The sequence below is a fragment of the Phaethon aethereus genome (assembly GCF_964289735.1).
Source record: "Phaethon aethereus genome assembly, chromosome: 1".
Classification (NCBI taxonomy): domain Eukaryota; kingdom Metazoa; phylum Chordata; class Aves; order Phaethontiformes; family Phaethontidae; genus Phaethon; species Phaethon aethereus.
In genome coordinates this window covers 156,401,776-156,422,884 of record NC_138575.1, presented here as the reverse complement: position 1 = coordinate 156,422,884, position 21,109 = coordinate 156,401,776, and the positions used below count along the sequence as shown (strand labels likewise).

At 37.9% G+C, this 21,109-nt stretch overlaps 1 protein-coding gene across 1 annotated transcript in view; it reads left to right on the top strand.

Annotated features, from left to right (window-relative positions):
* MYO16 (myosin XVI) overlaps window positions 1–21,109 on the top strand; it is a gene marked incomplete at both ends in the record, with an annotated part of 338,331 nt that overhangs the window by 85,560 nt on the left and 231,662 nt on the right. Inside the window, 2 exon segments of the mRNA XM_082013934.1 lie at window positions 7,234–7,342; window positions 19,440–19,564. Coding sequence (XP_081870060.1) covers window positions 7,234–7,342; window positions 19,440–19,564 — 234 coding nt within the window.

Below are 21,109 nucleotides of genomic sequence, written 5' to 3'. Positions count from 1 at the left end.
TCCCAGGTCCTTTTCTGCTGGGCAGCTCTCCAGCCATTCCTCCCCAAGCCTGTAGCGTTGCATGGGGTTGTTGTGACCCAGGACTCGACCTTGTTAAACCTCATAGAACTGACCTTGGCCCATCGTTCCAGCCTGTCCAGATCCCTCTGCAGAGCCCTCCTACCCTCCAGCAGATCAACACTCCCACCCAGCTTGGTGTCATCTGCAAACTTACTTGATCCCCTCATCCAGGTTATCAATAAAGATATTGAACAAGACCGGCCCCAGAACTGAGCCCTGGGGAACACCGCTTGTGATCGGCTGCCAGCCGGATTTAACGCCATTCACCACAACTCTCTGGGCTCGGCCATCCAGCCAGTTCCTCACCCAGCGAAGAGTAAACCTGTCCAAGCCACGAGACACCAGTTTCTGCAGGAGAATGCTGTGGGAGACACTGTCAAAGGCTTTACTAAAGTCCAGGTAGACAATGTCCACAGACTTCCCCTCATCGACTAGGCGAGTCACCTGGTCATAGAAGGAGATCAGGTTGGTCAAGCAGGACCTGCCTTTCATGAACCCATGCTGGCTGGGCCTGATCCTTTGGTTGTCTTTCACACGCCCTGTGAGCTCCCTCAAGATAAACCGTTCCATGATCTTCCCTGGTACTGGGGTCAGGCTGACAAACCTGTAGTTCCCTGGATCCTCCTTCTGGCCCTTCTTACAGATGGATGTCACATTGGCAGTTGGTTGAAGATGTCCCTGGTCATTGCAGCAGGGTTGGACTAGATGACCTTTAAAGGTCCCTTCCAACCTAAACTATTCTATGATTCTATGATCTTATAAAAAGAAACAGTTTGTAAATCATGTGGTTGCCTTTAAATAAATGAAGTGAATTATCCAAGTTGTTACTGAAAAAATGTTATCCTTTTCCTTTTCAAAGCAGTGGTAAACTTAGAAGAGAAATGCTATGTAAGTTTTCCTACACTTACATATAAATGTATACATTTTTATACATGGAGTATGTGGAATGGGATAAAAATTAATTACAAATATAACTATAAATATGTATCAAAAAGTCAGGTTTGGGGGGGCTGAGAGGTGACTGCACACATTGCACAAGGCAAGCATACTGTGGAGCACTTGAACCACAGTAACAACTGTGCAGAAACCTGTTACTAGGAGAAAACTCTTTTTTTTTGCATAGCAACATGTACATTAAGAAGACAGCTGTTTCTGTCTCTGTCTTTTTTTTTTTTTAATATCCACACATATTCCTCAGGCTATATTTTATTTCTGATTACCTTCACAAAACTTCATGAAGACAGCGGTAGTAATCCTAGGTAAAAAAGGTAGTGGCTGGGGCACGATTTCTGTATTTTTGAAAATATTAAAAAAATATTTTAAGAGACACCTGGGACTTTCTAGTATATGAATAAAGCTAAATTACTTAGTTATTTCATATATTTAAATAACCTGCATGGAACACAAGTTTGAAAGAATAATTTAAGGCATGCAACAGAATACAGGACTTTAAGCTTGAATTTCAGTGGATTATAGACTTTCTGGAGTCTACCTGGCTTCCACCTAAAATGGATGGATGCTGACTCTGTTTCAGAAAGTGGTTCAACCAGCTAACCCTTGTAAATGTAAACTTCCCTGGGTACATAAACTGTAGCATCCTAGCTGGGAAGCTCAGTAAGAGATAATACCTAGGCAGAGACATACCCAAATCCTTCCCAAGTCCTTGGGGAACCTCAGTAATTTAGGTGGCCTCTAAGAATGCTTAAATCAGGTTACATTGCGGTCCAAACAGTTGTGATGGCATTTTGTTTCTGCATATAGAACCTGGTGGTTAGAACTCTGTTCCTTAATATAGAAGATGGTTGGAGATAGCTGTAGGAGGTCTAAACTTACAGCCCCTCTTTTGAGAAAAATGTCTTTAATTATGTCCATAAAGTGTTAGGAGAATGTGGCTTTTGCCTATCCTGATGCAGTTAGGCTGCTGATCACAACTATTGTGGAATTCAGAGAGACAGAAGGAAAAAAATAATTTTAGTTCTGTAAAGAAGGACACATTCCTCAGAATGGAGATTCCTGGGTCCTTGTTCTTTTTCAAGTAATAGTAAGTAGATACAGTTCTCTTTTGGGAATCATGAGGTAAGATGTATAAGAAACACTGGGAATAAGAAAGAGTAGCAAGGATTATTAACCAGATAGTAAATAACACCGACAAACCTACATCTGTTGCAAAGAAGTCGGAAGTTTTAAGACTTTAAAAAAAATCTAATATTTAATTTAAAGATTTGCCCCTGTGCATGCTAGATGATTTTTAGATTTCAATTAATTCTTAAAAAAAAAAGGAGAGATTGATGGAGAAAACGAAAAATAAATTGTTTGTTTGTGAGTTAACACATTTTACCAGTGGAAGTTTGGACTTTGATCCACTGGGATATAGCCACAGCAACACAATCTGAAGAGTTTGTGACTGCATTTATAATTTTGTGCTTGGGTCAAGTGGCAAGGGGTAGCTTGTATAGGAACAGAGCCCTGTAGAGGGCTCTGGCTATGCTCACAGTCTATTCACATGTGATTATGTGATGAAGTTACTTTTTTTGATAAGCTCTTGCAAATCAAGGTTTTCAATAGTGCTTGGACTTCAGATGCTATTTAGTTCTTTCCCCACCTTCTGGAACATTATTTGGGAAGGAAGAGTTCAATTCCTACTACATCCTGGTGTGCAAAGAGTTTTTCTTCTCTGTAGTATTCTAAATTATCTAGAAGTTTAGCTATACAAAGATGTGGATGTGGGATAAATTATAGCGAGAATGTACGTTGTACCATGTACTCTACAGCGAATCCGAAGTTGTTAGTTTCTCTTCCACTGAATGGGAAGTTACCTTAAACTACTTCATGCTGCCAAAAAATGAGGGTATGAACATAGATTGGTACTGTGAAACTGTTAACATCCAACCTACCTCATGCTATATTGCTCCTGAGATCAGAACCTAATCTTTACGGTCACCAGTTTTGCATATATATGGAATTAAGCTATTCTACTCAGTTTGTCTGAAATGAAAACGTATCAGAGAGTCTACAAATAAGTAAATAGGCAGAAATTAAAACAGGATTAAAAAATGTACAGTAAAGTTATCCTAAGAGAAATTGAAGTGTTTTGAATAATCCTTTCTGGAACCAGAAGGGAAATCTTATCTTCTTTCACTAGCCAAAGGTATTTTCTCTTTGGCAGCAGGCTCTGATTTCTGGCCATATGGGTATAGTGGGCAAATCTGGCACGGTCTGCTCAGTTATTATTGATCACCAGAGTTCACTCTCATTTGCTCTCTCTACATATGGATGCTGTTCTCCATAGCAGAGCATGCACTTCAGTTGCATTTTGCATTCTGTATATTGAACTAGTTGTCTTTGGGAACATTCTTTAATAACATATTTAAAGAAGTTCCTTCTGCAGTCTTTCTAAAATAGAAACAATTTATCATTGCAGACAAATATTTTTCTCAAAAATACTTTTGTATTTATGGGATATATTGGATAAAGTTTTGTAATACATTTACCTTTTTATTGAGAAATTGCTTGAGAAAGAGGATGTATTGAAAATAGATAAGACAGTATCTTTTCATGTACACTGAGCACTGCATGCAGAATTGAAGCAGATGGATAAAACATCTGAACTGAAATGGAATAAATACAGAATTGCATTTTGAATATAAACGAGGTATGCATATACATTTGGAAACTCCAATATCAGCAGCCTGGGGACAGTATTCTTCTTATTTTCTTCAAGAGCTGTGAACAGAAACCTAAGAACAAAGTTGGACTATATTCAGACAATCCGAATTCCATCTGCATCTTTAATCATATCTGGGTTTCTTATTGTCTGGCCTACAAGGCCATATATGTGACAATAGCACTCAAGTTCTTTAGCACAGTTTTGACGGTCTGAATTTGAACTAAAGGTACAGTATTTGTGACGTTTGCTACCTGCAACATGTTCCACATCTTTGTCATGCTCTCTCTGTACTTTCGCTTGATGCCAGCATGATGCTGGCAGCGGGCGGCTGCAAGCAGGGCTGCAGCAAAAGAACTGCCTAAGCAGGGAACAAGTAGAGGACTAGGTGTGAGTTATGTCTCTGGCAGGACTGTGGCCAGTGAAGGAACCTATACAAGGAGCCACCAAAGAAGAGGAACCACAACATGCTGACCCCAATCTCCCACGCTGCCCACTGCGGGTGTACCGTGCAGGTGGCAAGGGCATTGGAGATGGGAAAGGGGAGAAGGCGTGTCTGGAGAGGAGTCCAGGCATAGTCCTCTAAGTGTTTGTTCATTTGCTTGCCTGTTTCTATTTTTCGATAGCAGAATCAGTAATGAAAAGTTTGTTAGTTGGCTAATAAATTAAGTAAAATTCCCTGATGCGAAACTTCTTTTATAGCCAGTGATAGACTTTGGAAATCTCAGGGTTCGTGGCTATTCTTAAAACATTTGGTGCAGTTCTTAAAATTAGATTTGCCAAAGTCAGATGAGTCAAACAGCCTTCTCCTATGAGGTGGCTAGCTTGGTGAGTGGGGGGTAGGTAAGCAGTGGATGTCATTTACCTCTATTTTAGTAAGACTTTTGACACTGTCTCACGTGGCATCCTCATAGACATCTTGTATGGGTTAGGTAAGCAGGCAGTGAGGTGGATTGAAAACTGGCTGAGTGGCTGGGCCCAGAGAGTTGTGATCAGCAACACAAAGTCCAGCTGGAGGCCAGGCACTGGTGGTGTACCCCATTAATTAATAGCGGGTCTAGTCCTGTTCAAGGTCTTCATTAATGACCTGCACAGTGAGACAGAGCACACCCTCAGTAAGTTTACAGATGATACAAAACTGGGAGGCAGGCATAATACACCGTGTTAAAATGCTTATTATTAAAACACACAAAAACATTTATTTTTGAAGCAAGATACTACTTTTGAATGTGCACTATTGTCCAGAATTGTTTCTTTACCTGAATTCTGAGAACTTCTCCTACCTCTGCTGCCACAGCTTTCACCAAACTTGACCTTCTGTTTGGGAGCAGCTCACTGTGAACATTTCTTAAGAAATGAATTAATAGAGAATTACCTGGTAAAAATTACTTGGAGCTGAGTAATTCCATATTATATCCTTTTAGTGATGTTACATTTTAGAGAAGAAATGACAAGTGTGATGCTGGCCAAGTTAATTATCCTACTTTTCCTGAATTTAATAAGTCATAGGTCTTCTGGTTTCTTAAGTCAACAAGGAAGAAAATGTATGTAGGTTTGTTTTATTATTATCCTCCTGACCTCCTTCCGACATTGTCTGAAGATTATTTACATGCAGGGAAGGATAGGTACCTTCAAGACTTCGTGCTTTTTTATCATGTACAAGTCAACTAGATATGAAAATGTGTTACTTCCTTGATTCTACCATCACGAGCAAACTCTCTTGGGTCAGTGAGTAGAAAGCAAAACAAAAATCATGATTCCTAGGATTTGGAACAACTGCAATAAATAGTTATTAAACCATCCTGCAAAGATATTATGATCTTCAAAACCATCCTTTATTTGATTTTTGATCATATTTTAATTTTGCCTGGCAGGACAGGCAAGCAGAAATTTATTTTCATAGCACCGTAATGAGTATAAATAACATTTTATACCTTGTAAGTCTCTTTACTTACAATTCTCCTACTATTACTTTTCACTAAGCATGAGAGTCAACACTTCTCATCTAATCTCATTTGTCAACTTAAAAGATACGAATCTAATCTAAATTTGCTGTCTAGGTTACCCTTACAGTCAGTGCCGCAAGACAGGCACTAAAACGAAGTGCTATACGTTGTAGCAGGATAGGTTATTTTGCTGTATAGGATATGGTCTAGTAGGATACCTGAGGTGTTTGAGAGAGCTGAGATGAGTCATTCTTTGATGTCTGTCTGTCCCCTCATCATTACGATGGGAACCCAGATCACCTCAGACTAGCAGTCCAGCTTCAACACCTTAAATTTGATGTCATGAAGCCCATATGAATTTGCTCTTTTTTCATGTCATATTTCACTCTGAGCCAGGAGCTGAGCCCGTTACGAGTTTTTCTTTGATACAGTACTTACAAAGTGTCTGAAAGAAGAAGTCACACTTTCTATTAATAATTCCTTATTACAGTTGACCTCTGCTGCTGTGGTTTTAAGAAAGGCTGTCCTTAGTAACCCTCATTTCTATTAGCGAAACTTTTTATCATACATGCTGGTAAGAAAAGTAATTAAGTTTACCAGAGGTCACTCTTTCATAATTCCTTGCAGTTAAAAGCCATAGACAGAACACTTGAATTACAGTTATGACCTCTTAAAGAAGACACATGACATTTCACTGTAATGTAAACTTTTATGTCCACCAGACATTTGTAATATTTTCAAGGATGAGAGCTTTCTTATTAAAAAGAAAATAAATTCCCTTCATAGTGCAAATTCTTACGCTAACAATATTTAATACAGAAAATACAAGTTTTCTTATTTTGCTAATGGTTTCTTTTCAACCTTCTCATGAATCTGTTCCCATCCCCCCCTCCGATGGCTCCTTTCAGTTGTCTGTCCTTTATACTGAATTTTGAATGAAACTTATAGAAATGTCAGGTTAGCTCCTTTAGGAACTGCAGTTGAAATCATCAAGCTCACTTTCATTGTCTCCAGTTGGTGACAAATGGCAATTTTATTTAGCAAGGGATGGTTCTGTTTGAAGTAGGATTGATGGATGAGGTCGTGAGAGGTTGGGCCGGCTGACAAGGTTACCCCTACCAGCTGTCTACTCATCGCTACTGCATGAGTGTCTGTGCTGCTTGTCAGTCAGCTTTCAAACCACTGCTGTTTACTGCGTTTTAAGTCAGACTGTGATCGGTGACAGCTTACTTTACTTTAAAATGCTGTGCTGCAAATGGTGGTGGTTCCAAAACTCACTGATGAGCAGCTCAGACATCTGTGCGGTAAAGGCAGCCTGGCTAGCTAGGGTGGCAATACTGTCAGCTGTTCCAAGCAAAGCCAGCCCTTTATGTCATTCAGGAGTCCTTTATTTTGTCTTTGCTTTTTTTGTGTGTTTTGTTTTGTTTTGTTTCAGGTTATAATCAGCCAGCTGTATAAGAACCCCAGCTTTGAAATGTTTTTGAATAAGAAGGCATAAGAACCCCAGTAGTGTCCTGAGATTTCACTACACAGTCCTAAAATGTTTTTAATTTTTGTCTGTAGGCTGGAGCAAATGTGCTGCTGCAAGATGTTAATGGAAACATTGCGCTTGATTATGCCATAGAAGGGACTGAATCTAGCAGCATCCTTCTGATGCACTTGGAAGAAAATGGTAAGTCAGCTCTTCAGCTTCTGGAATGTTTTTATCAAACATGACATAAAAATGAAAAGGATGGATATTGATTTGCTGTAAGTCAGCACTGAAGCCAGTGGAACTATATTAGTTTGGGGGTGACGAGGAGGAAGGTGATTTGGAGTTACAAAGGTTTTTAGTGCGTTTAGGTTGGAACAACTAACAAAAGTTAGTGGCAGTGGTCATTGTTAGATCTGCTTTTGCCCATTCATATGGAGATGCTAGAAAGTGAATTCAAAGCAGAAAAACTGCAGTAATGCAGAAGAGTTTAAAACAACTAATTTGACAGCGAGAGAACCAGGTTTCATATTTTGTTTCATTTCACATGTGAGTTATGTATAGCCTCAGAGTACATTTTTTCCAGTGACAGACAGTTAAATAAATAAATCTCTGTATATGAAACTTTATCACTTATTCAAAAATATTAGTATTGGTTTTGGTTTTTATTGAGAAAATACTGTAGCTAGATTTCTATTATGAAGTATGCTTAATATGTTATAGATGACAAGACTTGTATTGAAAAAAAGGGTTTGTTATTCACTGGTTCCAAACTTAAGTAGGATTTCTGCAGTAAGATTTCTAACATTGCTTTTGACTATAATAGGTTGCCTTGACATTGTATGTTGCTCATCATAACACTGAGGAAAATGTATTAAGTAGAAATAATGAGCAGTAATGTAAAAATGTGTAATGTCGACATTGCCTCCATATATGAAATCTGTTTTAACATAAACTAAATTAAGTTATATCCTGGACATGGTGGCGCCGGATTAATGGTTGGACTTGATGATCTTGAAGGTCCTTTCCAACCTTAGTGATCTATGATTCTGTGATTCTGTTAATGAACACTTAAAAGAGAAGATAACTTAGACTGGCAAGGAAGTCACACTCGGTGTCAAGTCCTATATTGTTAGTCCATAGCACATCCAGTGTATTACACGGGTATATTTCATAATTTTGCTTTCTTGGTGCCTGGCAATGTCTTCACAGCTCATGAACTCTAGTTTTGGATTTTTCTAATGGCAAGACAGGTATTAGCTTCTAAAAACTTGTTTGCCTTGCAAAATGCAAATTTGGAGTCTAAATGCTCCAAACACTTTGGCTGATGTGGTATTTAACGTGTAGTGTACAAGATGTAGTCTGCTTACTTGCATTTATTAATAACAGATCTATCAGAAAATGCTTCCTCTTTCCTTGGTTTGTCTGTTTTTTTGTTTGGTTGCAAAATGAAATAGATTTGAAAAAAAAAAAGAAAGGAAAAAGATTTGCTAGTTTCTTGGCAAAGTGTCTACACTGAAGGAACTTAAATGGAGCAGTGGATATTTATGACACTAATATTATCAGTGTTACCTCTTTTCCAGTAGATAGGAGAGGGACCGTTCCTCACTAAAAAATTATTATGTGAATGTAGGAAGTTTCGAAAGAAAAAACATAGACATAATGAAGGTGAGATCTACCTCTACTAACTTCAGATAGCTAAGCCTGAGCTAATCATCCAGACCTTTTCTTTTGATCAGTAGAGAGAAATAGGGAATGCATGTATTGTCCCAGCTCTTCCTAACCTGGCTAGGTGAGGAGAACTAACTTCCAAGACTGCTTCTTTCTGTGGACTAATAAAAACTTAAGTTGACAAGTAGTAGTTTACCAGTCTTAGTTTTAGACTGTTAGGGTAGATCAATCCTACTCCTTAATTGCAGTACTTTGTGAAATCCTGGCCTTTGGGTGATAAGCCCATCAGCTTAGTCTGCTTCTGTTCTTCTTGTAACAATAGGCAGCTCAAAGTACCCTTATTTCTCACTTAGTTTTTAAAATGTAATTAGTATCTTCCCACATATTTGTACAGCCTACCATGGTTAATAGTAATTGAGGAGGGAATCCTTGAAGGAAATAAAGCTATCTAAGTAAGTACGAATTATTTTGAACTGCCCAGGCTAAAGGTTTCTCTGTGGACTGTTTTCATGAAGCCCTCATCATTTCAGTAATCCCCATGCACCCCTGCATATGCATACCCCAACACAGAGCAATGTCATGGACAAAAATCTTGTTGTACAAGAGTGTTAGCGGATCCTATAGAAAATACTGTCTTCAGCCTGCAGTGTTGTGAAACACCCACCTATAGTCTCACTCTTTAAATACAACGTATAAGGCGCATTTCCCCATTCTCTGTACTTCCCTGCATTCCTAAAATGTTTCCTTGATATTCTGCGTTCAGTTGTGCAGCCTGGCTAACAACATTAAGAAGAGATTACTGTGTAAAATAGACTATAGTGTAATCGTTGCCTCTAAGTGCAGAGTTCACAGGGAAAAATAAAATCAAGTGCCTTATGGCTCAGCTAACAAGAAAACAAGAAGCTATCAGTTTACTCTGATGAAAGAAAATAAGATTGGAACAAGTAGCTTTGATGCTACAGAAAACTTTGTTAATTGAGGACATTAAAGTTCTTAGAAGTCTTGTGCATTTATAATTTCTTACAGATTTCATCACCATGGTAGTTCACTGTATCTGTTTAGCTGCACCACAGATCTTGAGTGACCTCCATCTTCATTGTCAAAGACAACCTAATTTACTCTGTGGAAGGCCTGGAGCCATAGGTGATAACAGTAGCCCTGGGTGCTTTTAATGATTTATATATTTTAAAATATTTTTACTTATTTACTGAAGTTAGTTCTTTGAGTTCTGTTTGTAAACAATCTGTTAGGGCACAGGAGTATCACAAGTCCAAAGTAAAGTTAGCAACCGCCTAAAAGCTTTCATATATGCTTTACTGTTATGGAATACAACTCATCAGGATGTTATATGGTGCTGTGTGGTGAACCTTTCACTGTTCACCTCCAGGAAGTGTCTCCCTCCAGAGGTGAAATGAAAATATTAGGAAGTGTAAAAAGTTTGGGGTTTTTTTGTTGTTTTTTTTTTTCCTCTATTTGTGCTGTTTTACTCTGAACCTGGTTCATTATTGGAATCATCAAGAAAGTCCACCTGGCACCTTCCATAAGCTTTATTTAGATTATCATTAGTTTATGTTTTAAGGCAAAGCTTTTGTTGTATTAATGCCATTTAAAAAATATCAAACTTTAAATGACTGCTATCATGTTCTCTTTGTTTTTAGAGGCAGAATGTTCTACTGTAGAAGTGTGTCAGTGAAATTCTGATTATGGCGTATGATCCTTATGTTTCCTTCTTTTCCTTTAGGCTGTTTTAAATATTTAATGCTTTGAAGAATGTAACATTTTTGTTTACTTCTTTTCTTGGTATTTAGTTGCATAGTGAATTAGATGATTCAGATATAAACTACAAAGGACAGATATATAACTAGTGACAGATATTTCTTGGTTCTGTATTTGACAAGTGACAGGAGGTAAGGTGACACATTCACTGTGTAATTTGTTTCTAAAAAAGAAGTGTTCCCTTTTGTCCTCCAAGATCTCAGGCTTCAGCTTTCAGTAGGATAACTGTGCATTCCAAGAACATCAGCCTTGTTATTTAATCTAAGGAAATAGTGTCTGGCTATTTACTTTTTTTTTAAGAACTATCTAAGTATCCTACACATCTAAAAGCAAAATAATATCTTTCTTGTCTATTGTACAGTGATAGTTTATGCACCAGCAGATTATTGTTTTTAACAATGCACTTTCTGTGGGGTAAACGAATTTAAAATAATTGGTTAAAGATTATTGACCTTTGATGGTAATAGAGATTTCATATACTTAATAAAAATATTTTACAGTATTCCAAGCTGTGGGAATAATGGATCTGTTTTGTTCTATGAATATTAAGGGGATCATATTCAGGTGTCTCGGAATACTGTACATAGAGCCAAAATCATGTGCAAGTTCTATCCATTTAGGTAGTTTCTTATGGTTTAAATTAGTTAAAATATTGTGCAGATTTCACAAAAATAGACCATAGTTTATTAAATTCTTACTAGCAAATGGATTAAGACTTACTTTTCACCTGCAAAGTAGAAAGAATAAATTTCTTTTTCTGCCTTGCAGCAGTAGGTAGAATCAAAAAAATAGAAGCTAAGGGTTAGTACAGAATCTTACCCTGAAGACAGTGTTTAACATTAGCCAGAAACCGTCATCTTATAAATTACTTAAATAAGGAGAATTTCCCTGAAGCCAACAGTTAACAAAACAAGGGAAATATGATGTGCAGGAAAATCTGATTCAAAAAAGTAGTGGACAAAGGATTAAGGAAAAATTTACTGTGAGACTGTATAGTAATCTAGAATGTGATAGGAAGGTACATCGAAAATATTATTTTGGTTTATAAGCTGAAGTAATTTGAAATTATTCATAAAATCTGGTCTGGTGGGTTAGTCTTGGCTAAAAGCCAGACTCCCACCCAGCTGCTCACTCACTCCCCCTCCTGAGCAGGACAGAGGGAGAAAATAGGATGAGAAAGCTTATGGTTCAAGATAAAGACAGGGAGATTGCTTACCAGTTACTGTCACAGGCAAAACAGGCTCGCCTTGGGGAAAATTGCCAACTGGAATAGATTGAGGTAGTGAGAAACAGAAAGACAAACATTAAAACAACACCTTTGCTCCCCCTTTCCCAAGCTTGACTTCACTCCACTCTAGACTCCTCTATGCCTACAAGCTGCGCAAGTGGGTGGGCGAGCTACAGTCAGTACAGAGCAGTTTTTCGCTGCCACTTCTTCCGCTTCACACTTTTCCTCTGCTCCAGCATGTGTTCTTCTGCACAGTACACAGTTCCTTCAGGAATTTCCATCTGCTTCGCCATGGGTCTTCTATGGGCTGCAGGGATTCTCTGCTCCAACACCTGGAGCACCTCCTCCCCCTCCTTCTTTGTCCCTGGTGTTCCCTCAGCTATTTCTCCCTCTTTTTGTTCCCTCTTTGTCTCTCTGTCCACTGTTTTCTGTCCTTCCTTAAATACATTTTCACAGAGGAGCCACAGTTGGCTGACAGGCTGAGCTGTGTCTTGTGGCGGATCTGTTGGGGCTGACTAGAACCATCGGTGGTCCACATAGGACAGCCCCTCACCTCTTCCCACAGAAACCACCCCAGCAGCCCCACAACTGCCAACACCTGTACAATATATCTGGTCATGTGTTTCTCAACACTCTGGCACTTTTTATAAGAATAAGATCAAAATTAAAATTCCAGTTGTGCGTATTTTTCATTACCTTTGATTGTTATTAATGAAAAAAGCGTTCAGAATATGTACACCAAAATGTTCTAACATTGAGGCAGTGCTACAGAAACACTTAAAAAGATCTAGTAATCCAACACGGGGGAAAAAAAATTGTATACTGTTTCTTCAGTGCATTCAAGAAAAGCAATCGATATAGATCAAGATCATTTCAGAAAAATATTGCTCTAGACTTCCATATTTAAAACTGTGAAATGTTTTTCATAGACATTAAGGAATTATTGCTAACATACTACAATAAGGACTGAACAAAATGTCAACACATGCAGATTGTTAGCACTAAAGATCAGTGAACTTAAGTTAAAACTAAATCCCATGATGTATTTTCTATTTTAGAACCATATGCAACGTGATTTTGATTTCTGCTTATAAATTTACTATTAATAATATTGATGCAGTACGTTGACAGAAAAACAGGAAACGAAAACCAAACCACCTCAGGGTGGTTCAAAGTTTTTCAGAATGAAAAATCTCATTGTGATTTCTTGCTGATTGAGAACTATGTACCTGTAAGATTGTCACACACAAAAAATCTGTCTAGTTTCTGCAGAGAACTTGATTAATTGATGATAGGCATTAGGTGATGGTGTTGCCAGTGAGAACAGGGGACCAAATTACATGTTTCAGTAGGTCCCTTCAAGTATAAAAATGAAACACACAGAAAACGTGACACATTGAAAATGTCATAGTTGACATAGTTGACGCCCATCTGTCTTCCTTTGGCGTTTGTGTTTTCTAATACAAGCTTGAATAAGTTACCCTAATTTTTATATTTTCTAGCTTTTGGGGGACTGACTTTGAAGTCTTAGACTTCTCTTAATGTTTGTGTTTCCAACAGGCAAATGTGTGGGCGTTTGAAAGTGAATTAAAGAAAAAAGTCCATCAGACGGAAACATTTTGTTACCCATATGTTTCTATCAAAGAGAAAACCTTTAAACTGACTAAGCAGACTTTTGGCACTTGAATTAACACTTTAAGTTATAGCCAGTAATTTATGATCTGCTTTGTAACCGACGCTAGAAGAAAAACAGGCATCTCCTTGACTAATAGGTTTTGCAAAGATTTGAAAAAAGATTGTGACGAACATCGGAAACTGGAGATGCCCTTTTAGTATCCTTTCAAACAACTTAAGCAATGAATAATCTAATTCTGCTACAATCAGAAATAAATTATAATTTTTTAATGGATTTTTAACAACTACAACCTTTAGCAAGTTAGAAAAAAATTGTTAGTGCCCAGAGTGCACCCACAGGCCCTACGAACCGTCCCCCCGCCGCCAGGGGCTTGGCGGCCTGCGCTCAAATCCAGCTCTGATCTGGTGCAGCCATGTAACCTGGGGGCAGTGGGCTGAAAAACGAGCTAAGTTGTGAGGCAGAGCTGGGAGAAGCCTTGTCATGATCTTTCACCCATCCTTTGGTTTGGAAGTCACATTTAGGCTCAGGTCCTTGCCCCTGGTCCTTCCTGGAGGTACATCTACAACCAGCCACAAAGCTTGCTGATCCTGACGCTGAACGACTGACTTGACTTCCTGGCTTCACCTGATTTGCCTGGATTTGTTGCTACAGGTTTTTCTGGCAGCCACAGGACTGTCGGCTGGCCCTGATTCCCATCACCAGACCCGCTCGGTTTTCTTGTTGGGGTACTGCCAAAGGGTACCAGTGCCCTGGTCAGCGAGGACACCGCCCTGCCTGCTCTGTCTTCACCCTCCGCTCCTGGCTCCCCGGCATGTGCCGAGTAGCCTGCTTTTACCGCTCCCGTGCAAAAAACATCCAACCGTAACATACTAAGGACTTGCTGAGAAATGCAGAGTATAGAAATACCGCGATGAGCTCATTTCAGACCCAATACCTATTGCAAGTAACCAGAGACAATGACACATTCGTTTTGCTTCTATGTTCTAGTATTAATATTACAACTAAAATAATAAACGTGCAAGACATAGCCACAGGTGAATGCTTTAGTGTAAGCCTTAAAATTGTGCCAGTCTGTTAAAATAAATTACAAAAATTATTTTTGTTTTCATACAAGTTAAGAAGAGACAGAGTTCATTTAACTAATTGTAGCCGGAAGGGTCATCAACATCCTATTACAGAAGAGAGAGAAAAAAAAAAAAAACGTTTCACTGGTGTGAGAATTGTCACTCTGATGTCTACATGAGGAGGAGATGGGAATTTAATTCCTGGTAGCGTTTTCAGACTAGAAGGAAATAAACTAAACATCCTTCACTAAGCATATGTAATGATATCTTTAAAGGCAAAGAGGTAAAACCAAACAGCAACAATCAGTCAGTACTTCTGCAGCGAATTAGAGCGATTTGCCTCGGTAGTTTTGCAGGTGCTGAAAACAGTGGCTTTGCTTTTCACATAATAAATGTTGCTGAAATGTATCTGTTCATATGCTGACCTTTGAAAAACAGGTGCACATAATGCCAAGCAATATGCACAAGAGCTACTGAATAATGTAATTTAACAAAAATAATGCTCTTTACAAAGCTATCTAGTAAGCAGCCAGAAAAGTCCTTCTAAAACTTTAAGCAAATAAAGCTGGATAAAGTAACAGCTACACCTGAATATTTTCATGAATGAAAATTAATATTTCAAGAACGGTACCGTGACTTTTTTCTTTCCTCATTGTTTGTTTGCAAACATGTCTATCCTATACTATGCTGCACAGGAGAAAAATAAAAATTCTAAACCATAGGGTCCTCATAATTACAGAAGAGTACAGACAGACTCATCTCACTTGGGGTGAAAAGAGCCTCGTCACATTTACAGCTCTGTGCAGAAAGGGCACATACAGCCAGTGTGAGAGAAGACTTAACTAAGAGGAGAGGAGAGATTGCTTTCTCAAAGCTGTTGCAAGTTTTTAATGTATTTTCGTGTTTGCAAGACAAGATGATGTTGACCTGTCCCAAAGACTGTTAAGCCTGTGGGAGAATGAGAGTGCAAGGTACAGAAAGAGTGGCCGCTGGCTGTGTGGAGTGGATGTTTCCCAAAGAGTGCTTGAGTGTTTTGCTTCGTACTGGTCACAGGAACGCGTGTTCCCCTCGCAGACGGGGTGACTTCTTGCTGCTGGACATTTCTGAGGAAACTATTTCTTGTATCAATTCTCAGTTCTGTTTGCCATGTATTTCTTTACCACTGCAACTTTTTGAAAGTTACTTTCCCTCTTTTTATGTGAGGTTTTTACATTCCTTTGTGTTGTCAGTTCCATAACCGTATGCCAGAGATGGTGAGGCAGCCAAAGCTCGTGAAATGGCCTTGTCAGGTGTTTTCCTTAAACAGTGAGAAGTATTATATTTTGTAGCTTTCAGGTTATGCTCCTGCTTGTCATCAGCACTGATACTCATCACCAAATGCTGTGCCCCACAACTGTTTTAACTGTTCCTTCTCCATCTCATCTTCTGCAGAATTTGTGAGCATGTAGCCCTTGTTCTGATTTTACAGGGTATTTGGAGCGTATTTTCCATCCTATGCCTTTCTTTTTGACTTTCCATTTTTTAAAATGTGAATCCATTCCCATAGTACATGCCAATTTGGTTTTCTTCCTCTATTTATTCATGCTGGCTGCCGTCCCATTTCAGCTGAATATCTAAACCACATTTCCCCTTTGAAAAGCAACGTGAAGGTCATTCTTTGATTCGGGCAGCGAGAGTTACTTAGTGCATGAGTAACATTTTGTTGTTCCATCTAAACTCATGAAAAGTATCACTCCCTGGGGAAGGAAAGCGGACTCTCCAGAATGACAACCTTGATTAAGGGAAGGCAGTTACTGCCCAGGTCTCCTTGTTTGAGCCTCAGAGGATGGTACATGTGCACACTTGGTACAGCTGCTTCTCAGCTCCCCGCCAGAGCATCCCGCACTCTGAAGCCTAACAGTTCCCAGGTTCTTGGAATTCAAAACTCTGCAATTCTAGGACTGCAATTTAGATTATTTTTTCATGTTTTCATTCTATTTTCTATAAAGGCAGAGGAAGGGAATCTCAGTTGTTCCCGTAGCATTTTCAAAACTCCTTTGGACATTTAAAAAATGAAGCCTGTGGAACAGGAACACTGTGGTAACTCACTTGCCAGGCTGTTTACTGCTATTTGTTTAATGAAATGTGTATCATTCCTTTATACAACTGTTAGTTTGAAACCAGTAAAGCCATCTTGAGGTGCACATAGACTGTACCTTTTGTTGTTATGCAGCATTGTTTGTGCATTTTCTCTGAGCTGAGGGGTACGATTATAGTCGTGGTAGAACATATATAGCAATTGATGCAGCTGAACTCTGGTCTTGATTCCTCCTTCATCACGAGCAAAGTTAGTCTTTTAGCAGCCAGTTTTTTTCGGGCCCCAAACAGGATGCACCAAGGTTGTATAAAATGCAGTTTTCAAGGTGTAAGTAAGTAATTCACTGTTAGTACAAGTTAATTCTCTGACCATGCTGAGTGTAAATCAGTAGTAAATTGTTAAAAAAAGGCTAAGTGGACTCAGATGGCCTCTGCCCTCAACCTGTAGTCATTACTGTAATTTGCATGAAACACGACAAACCAAACAACCTGGTAATAACTGTGTTTAACTCTCAGTCTTTTTTTTTTTTTTTTTTTTTTATTCCTGGGGAAAGTGAGAAACTGGTATTTCTAATTTATGAACTGCAAACTTAGTTTTCATTTTTGAGTGTTTGGCATATTATCCACACACAGAAGAGATAGTACACTAATTTCCACTTGTTGCCTTGCTCCTTGAAAAACAATACTTATTCTAATAGTTTAATGGAAAGATCAAGAGGAAGAAAAAAATTGACATAAATTCTGCCAGTAGTACTTAAAAATGCCCCTTTTCATCAGGTATAAAATGATAAATGTATTTTTCAAATTTAATCTTTCTTATCTGACAATATTAGAAAGATCTTAATCATGACCAGTCAAGTTTCATTTCAGCTGCTGAGTCTGTCTATGTAATGTGATTAAAAAGTGAAATCAGTGCTGCAAATGATAACTAATTTTGGGTCTATATAGCCCTTCACACCACATAGTGTTCTGGAAACTTAAATTTACATTTGAGAGAGTTCTGTGTCTAGCACAAGAATGTTAAATTATCGGTTTACTGTTGCAAAAAGCAGGAAATAGGCAGAAACAGAAAAGAAAAGAGAGTTAATTGATGCCATGTGGCATCAGTAATCTGTAAATGTCATCAGGTAGTTTTAAGTCATTACTGTGAAATGTGATGCAGGTATAAAAAATTCCATTCTGACAAAATGATTACATTGATTGTTAGGAGAAACTCAGAACATCATATGAAATCTGCATTGTGTTCCAACCTACCGTCAGGTTGTCAGCACACTCTGCTTTTGGGTGGTTATCTAATTTAAGCTATCATCAATTTTATGTATACACATATATATATGTGTGTCTGTGTTTGTCAGAATTGCATTTATGTGAAAGATCACAGGATTTAGTCCAGATACAAAAAAATCTCATTTTCTCCAGCTTAAGGTTCTATTTGTGTTTTACATTCAGTACCATTTTGGTGGCAGGTGTGAAAATATAAGAATAAGTAAATGTGTCCAGCAAGACAGTGTTCTCACTCTGAACATTTCACCTCAGAGCTGAAACTCTTAGAAGTGTTGCTGGCAAATAAAGTTCAGAACATAAAGCAGTGTGTAGAGTAGCATGTTAGAGAAAGTTAATGAATGGTATTCTTTGCTGAAATACATACGATGCACCCATTGATATGAGTTCTAGGGAAGATTAAAACTAAGAGATTTCAAATATATTTTTACTTTGAAACATGCTTCACTTGTTTTAGTGATGTAAAAAACTGCAAGAATTGGTGGAGATAAAATATAAAATGAATTGTTCAAGCAAAAATATTTACGTTAAATACATATTAATTAACTTATTGTTTGTGACTTTTCATCTCACTGACAAATGTGGAAGAGACCCAAGAATTTTTTTATTCTTTTTTTTTTTTTATGTCAGGGCCAGGGCACAGAGGAAGGATTTTTATACTCAAATTACATTTTCTATATATGGATGTAAGTGACCACATAAGCTTGGAACTGAAGAATCAAGCCCTGAATTTGGGTTAGATATTCCAATCAAGCTATAGCCAGTTGCTAATTTAACCACTTAACAATTTTGTTTCTAATTTTAAATCTCTTCAGACTGGAAGCCATGCTTTCTTTTGGTTATAGACTGCCTTGCTTATTTTCCTTTTAAAGCTGTACTTTGTCAAATGTTTCTTTCAATAGCAATGCTGACACAAGCAATTCCGTGCCCTTCATTCCTTTCATCCCCTCCCATTTGTTCCTGCCTCCATACCACATTTTCTCTTGGTTTATGGGGCCTTGCAATGATCTAGGCTGAGCTGGAGAACTAATCCTGGTTAAAAATAACCCAGGCAGATAAAAAAGTGTTGAGTTGTAATGTCATTTGCTTAACTTCACAATCTCTCAAGCAGTTGAGCTGACAGATTTGGGAGACTGGTCTGGGCACTGTGAGGTACACACAGCATTGAAAGAATGCAGCCAAAAATAATTTACATTAAATAAGACCCAAGATTTGAGTAGCTTCCTTAGAGTGTTTAATTCTTTTCCTATTCATAGCTATTTGCACAATCCCAGTGGATTTAATGATATTACAACTGCTTTACCTACAACTACTCTTGCCAGTCAGTAGGAGATCAGGCCCATTTATCTGATATTGCTGACTGACATTAAGTCATCCCTGTATTGACGGATAAATAAAGATACGAGTGAACTTGTTGGTAAATATAAGTGAACATGTTCTATAAATGTACACTGAGGTCTAATCAAATGTTGATTAAGATTTTACAAACCCAGAAATCAAAATCATGTATCTGTTATTTATTGACGAATGAAGCATCAGGAGGTTTTAGCCTTTTCTTTTTTTCAGGTGTAGAGCTGAACTCACTGCGCCAAATGAAGATACAGAGACCTATGACAATGCTTACAGATGTCCGACAGCTCATATCCAGTGGAGGAAGCGTGAATCAAAAGAATGATGAAGGAGTTACCTTGGTGAGTGGGAATATATAATCATTACCAGTGAATACGTACTGCAACTGTGTACTGGTGAGCATGTTTGCAAGGCATTTCTCTAAGAAGAGAAATGAGGGAATGCAAGACCTTGGTTCTCATCTGGCCTATTGAAAATACATATATGCCAATGCCATGCATAGTAGAAATTTTAAAATAAGCTAGCGCAACATCTGTGCCCTAATGACAACTTCCTTACTGTTAGCCACTGAATATGCAGCACAAAAATTAATAGCACAAAAAGTATTGGCATGGCAGTTTAGAACTGTAACAGATACTTTTGGTCTGTGACATTCTGTGTAAGAGAGGGCCTGAAACTTCGCTCAGTGATTCCTATTCTAGACTCATATCTTCTGTCTGTACTAGGCTAAAACACTGTTTCATGAAGCTATCCCATCTTGATTCAGTGTAATGAATTGATTCAGTGTAATGTTCCTTCTTCCAAATTTGCATGTGATTTGTAGTCACTTGGTCTCATACATTCTTCTGCTGATAGATCTTTTATCCCTTTGTTTTGTCAGGATCACTATCTATTCAGCTGTCAAATTAATGTAATAAAATAATTCTAAAATGAATGTATTTTTCCCTAGATAACATGACTATGGAATATCCTCTTTGCATATAAAATCTTCAACAACATTATCAATCAGTAAATGGTCATGAGCAGAATTAAGATATTGAATAACTTTTAAAAATTCTTTTGTGTTTTTCTGCAAATACTGTACTAAAATTATTAGAAAGGCATGTATTACTGAACTTCATTATTATAATCATCATTATTCCTTCAGCATTTATGCGGACTTACATCATATGATACTGAATTAATACACTGAAACTTTAGTATTTAATTCCATATTTTAATACCAGTGGAGTGTCTAAGCTATAACTGAAAAAGCGAGCAGCCTCCTATCTGGGGTTGTTGAATCCAGCCACTGGCTCTGTCTATACAGAAATTTATGAGTTTTGGGGTAGCCACCTCAAGGCAGTTAACTGTAGTTAAAAACAAGAGGGATGCTAGGGAAGGGTGGGAAGAAACAAGGCAACTTTTAGTTTAATTCATAAATGGATTAATTTAACTTCCAGTTTTCTGATACATTTAAGCGAAGCTGTTAAATCACAGTAAAATGCAAAATTGTTTCTATTGTACTTTACTCTTATTGCTGCTTTAGTCTGAATTGGCTTAGTTATATTGAGTTATTAACTTACCTAACTATCATTGGATAAAACCTTTTCTGGCATTAGCTGGAATAGTTGAAATACACATCTGAAATGTGTTTAACAGTTCTGCTGATACTCGGAGAAGAACATTGTGGATAGTTTGCTTTTTGTTATTTGCTTGGTGGGATGTGGACAAAGGGGACGTTTTCTACATGAACAGTTTTTATGTTGAACTTTGATTTTTTTTTTTAAACTTCTTCCCTAGTCTTGGAACAAGTAGCTACAGAGTGGATCATTTTGCTTTTGGTTGAGATTTCTATTATGTGAAACTTTTGTCTGACAAATTAATGGGAAACCCAGAATTTGTTA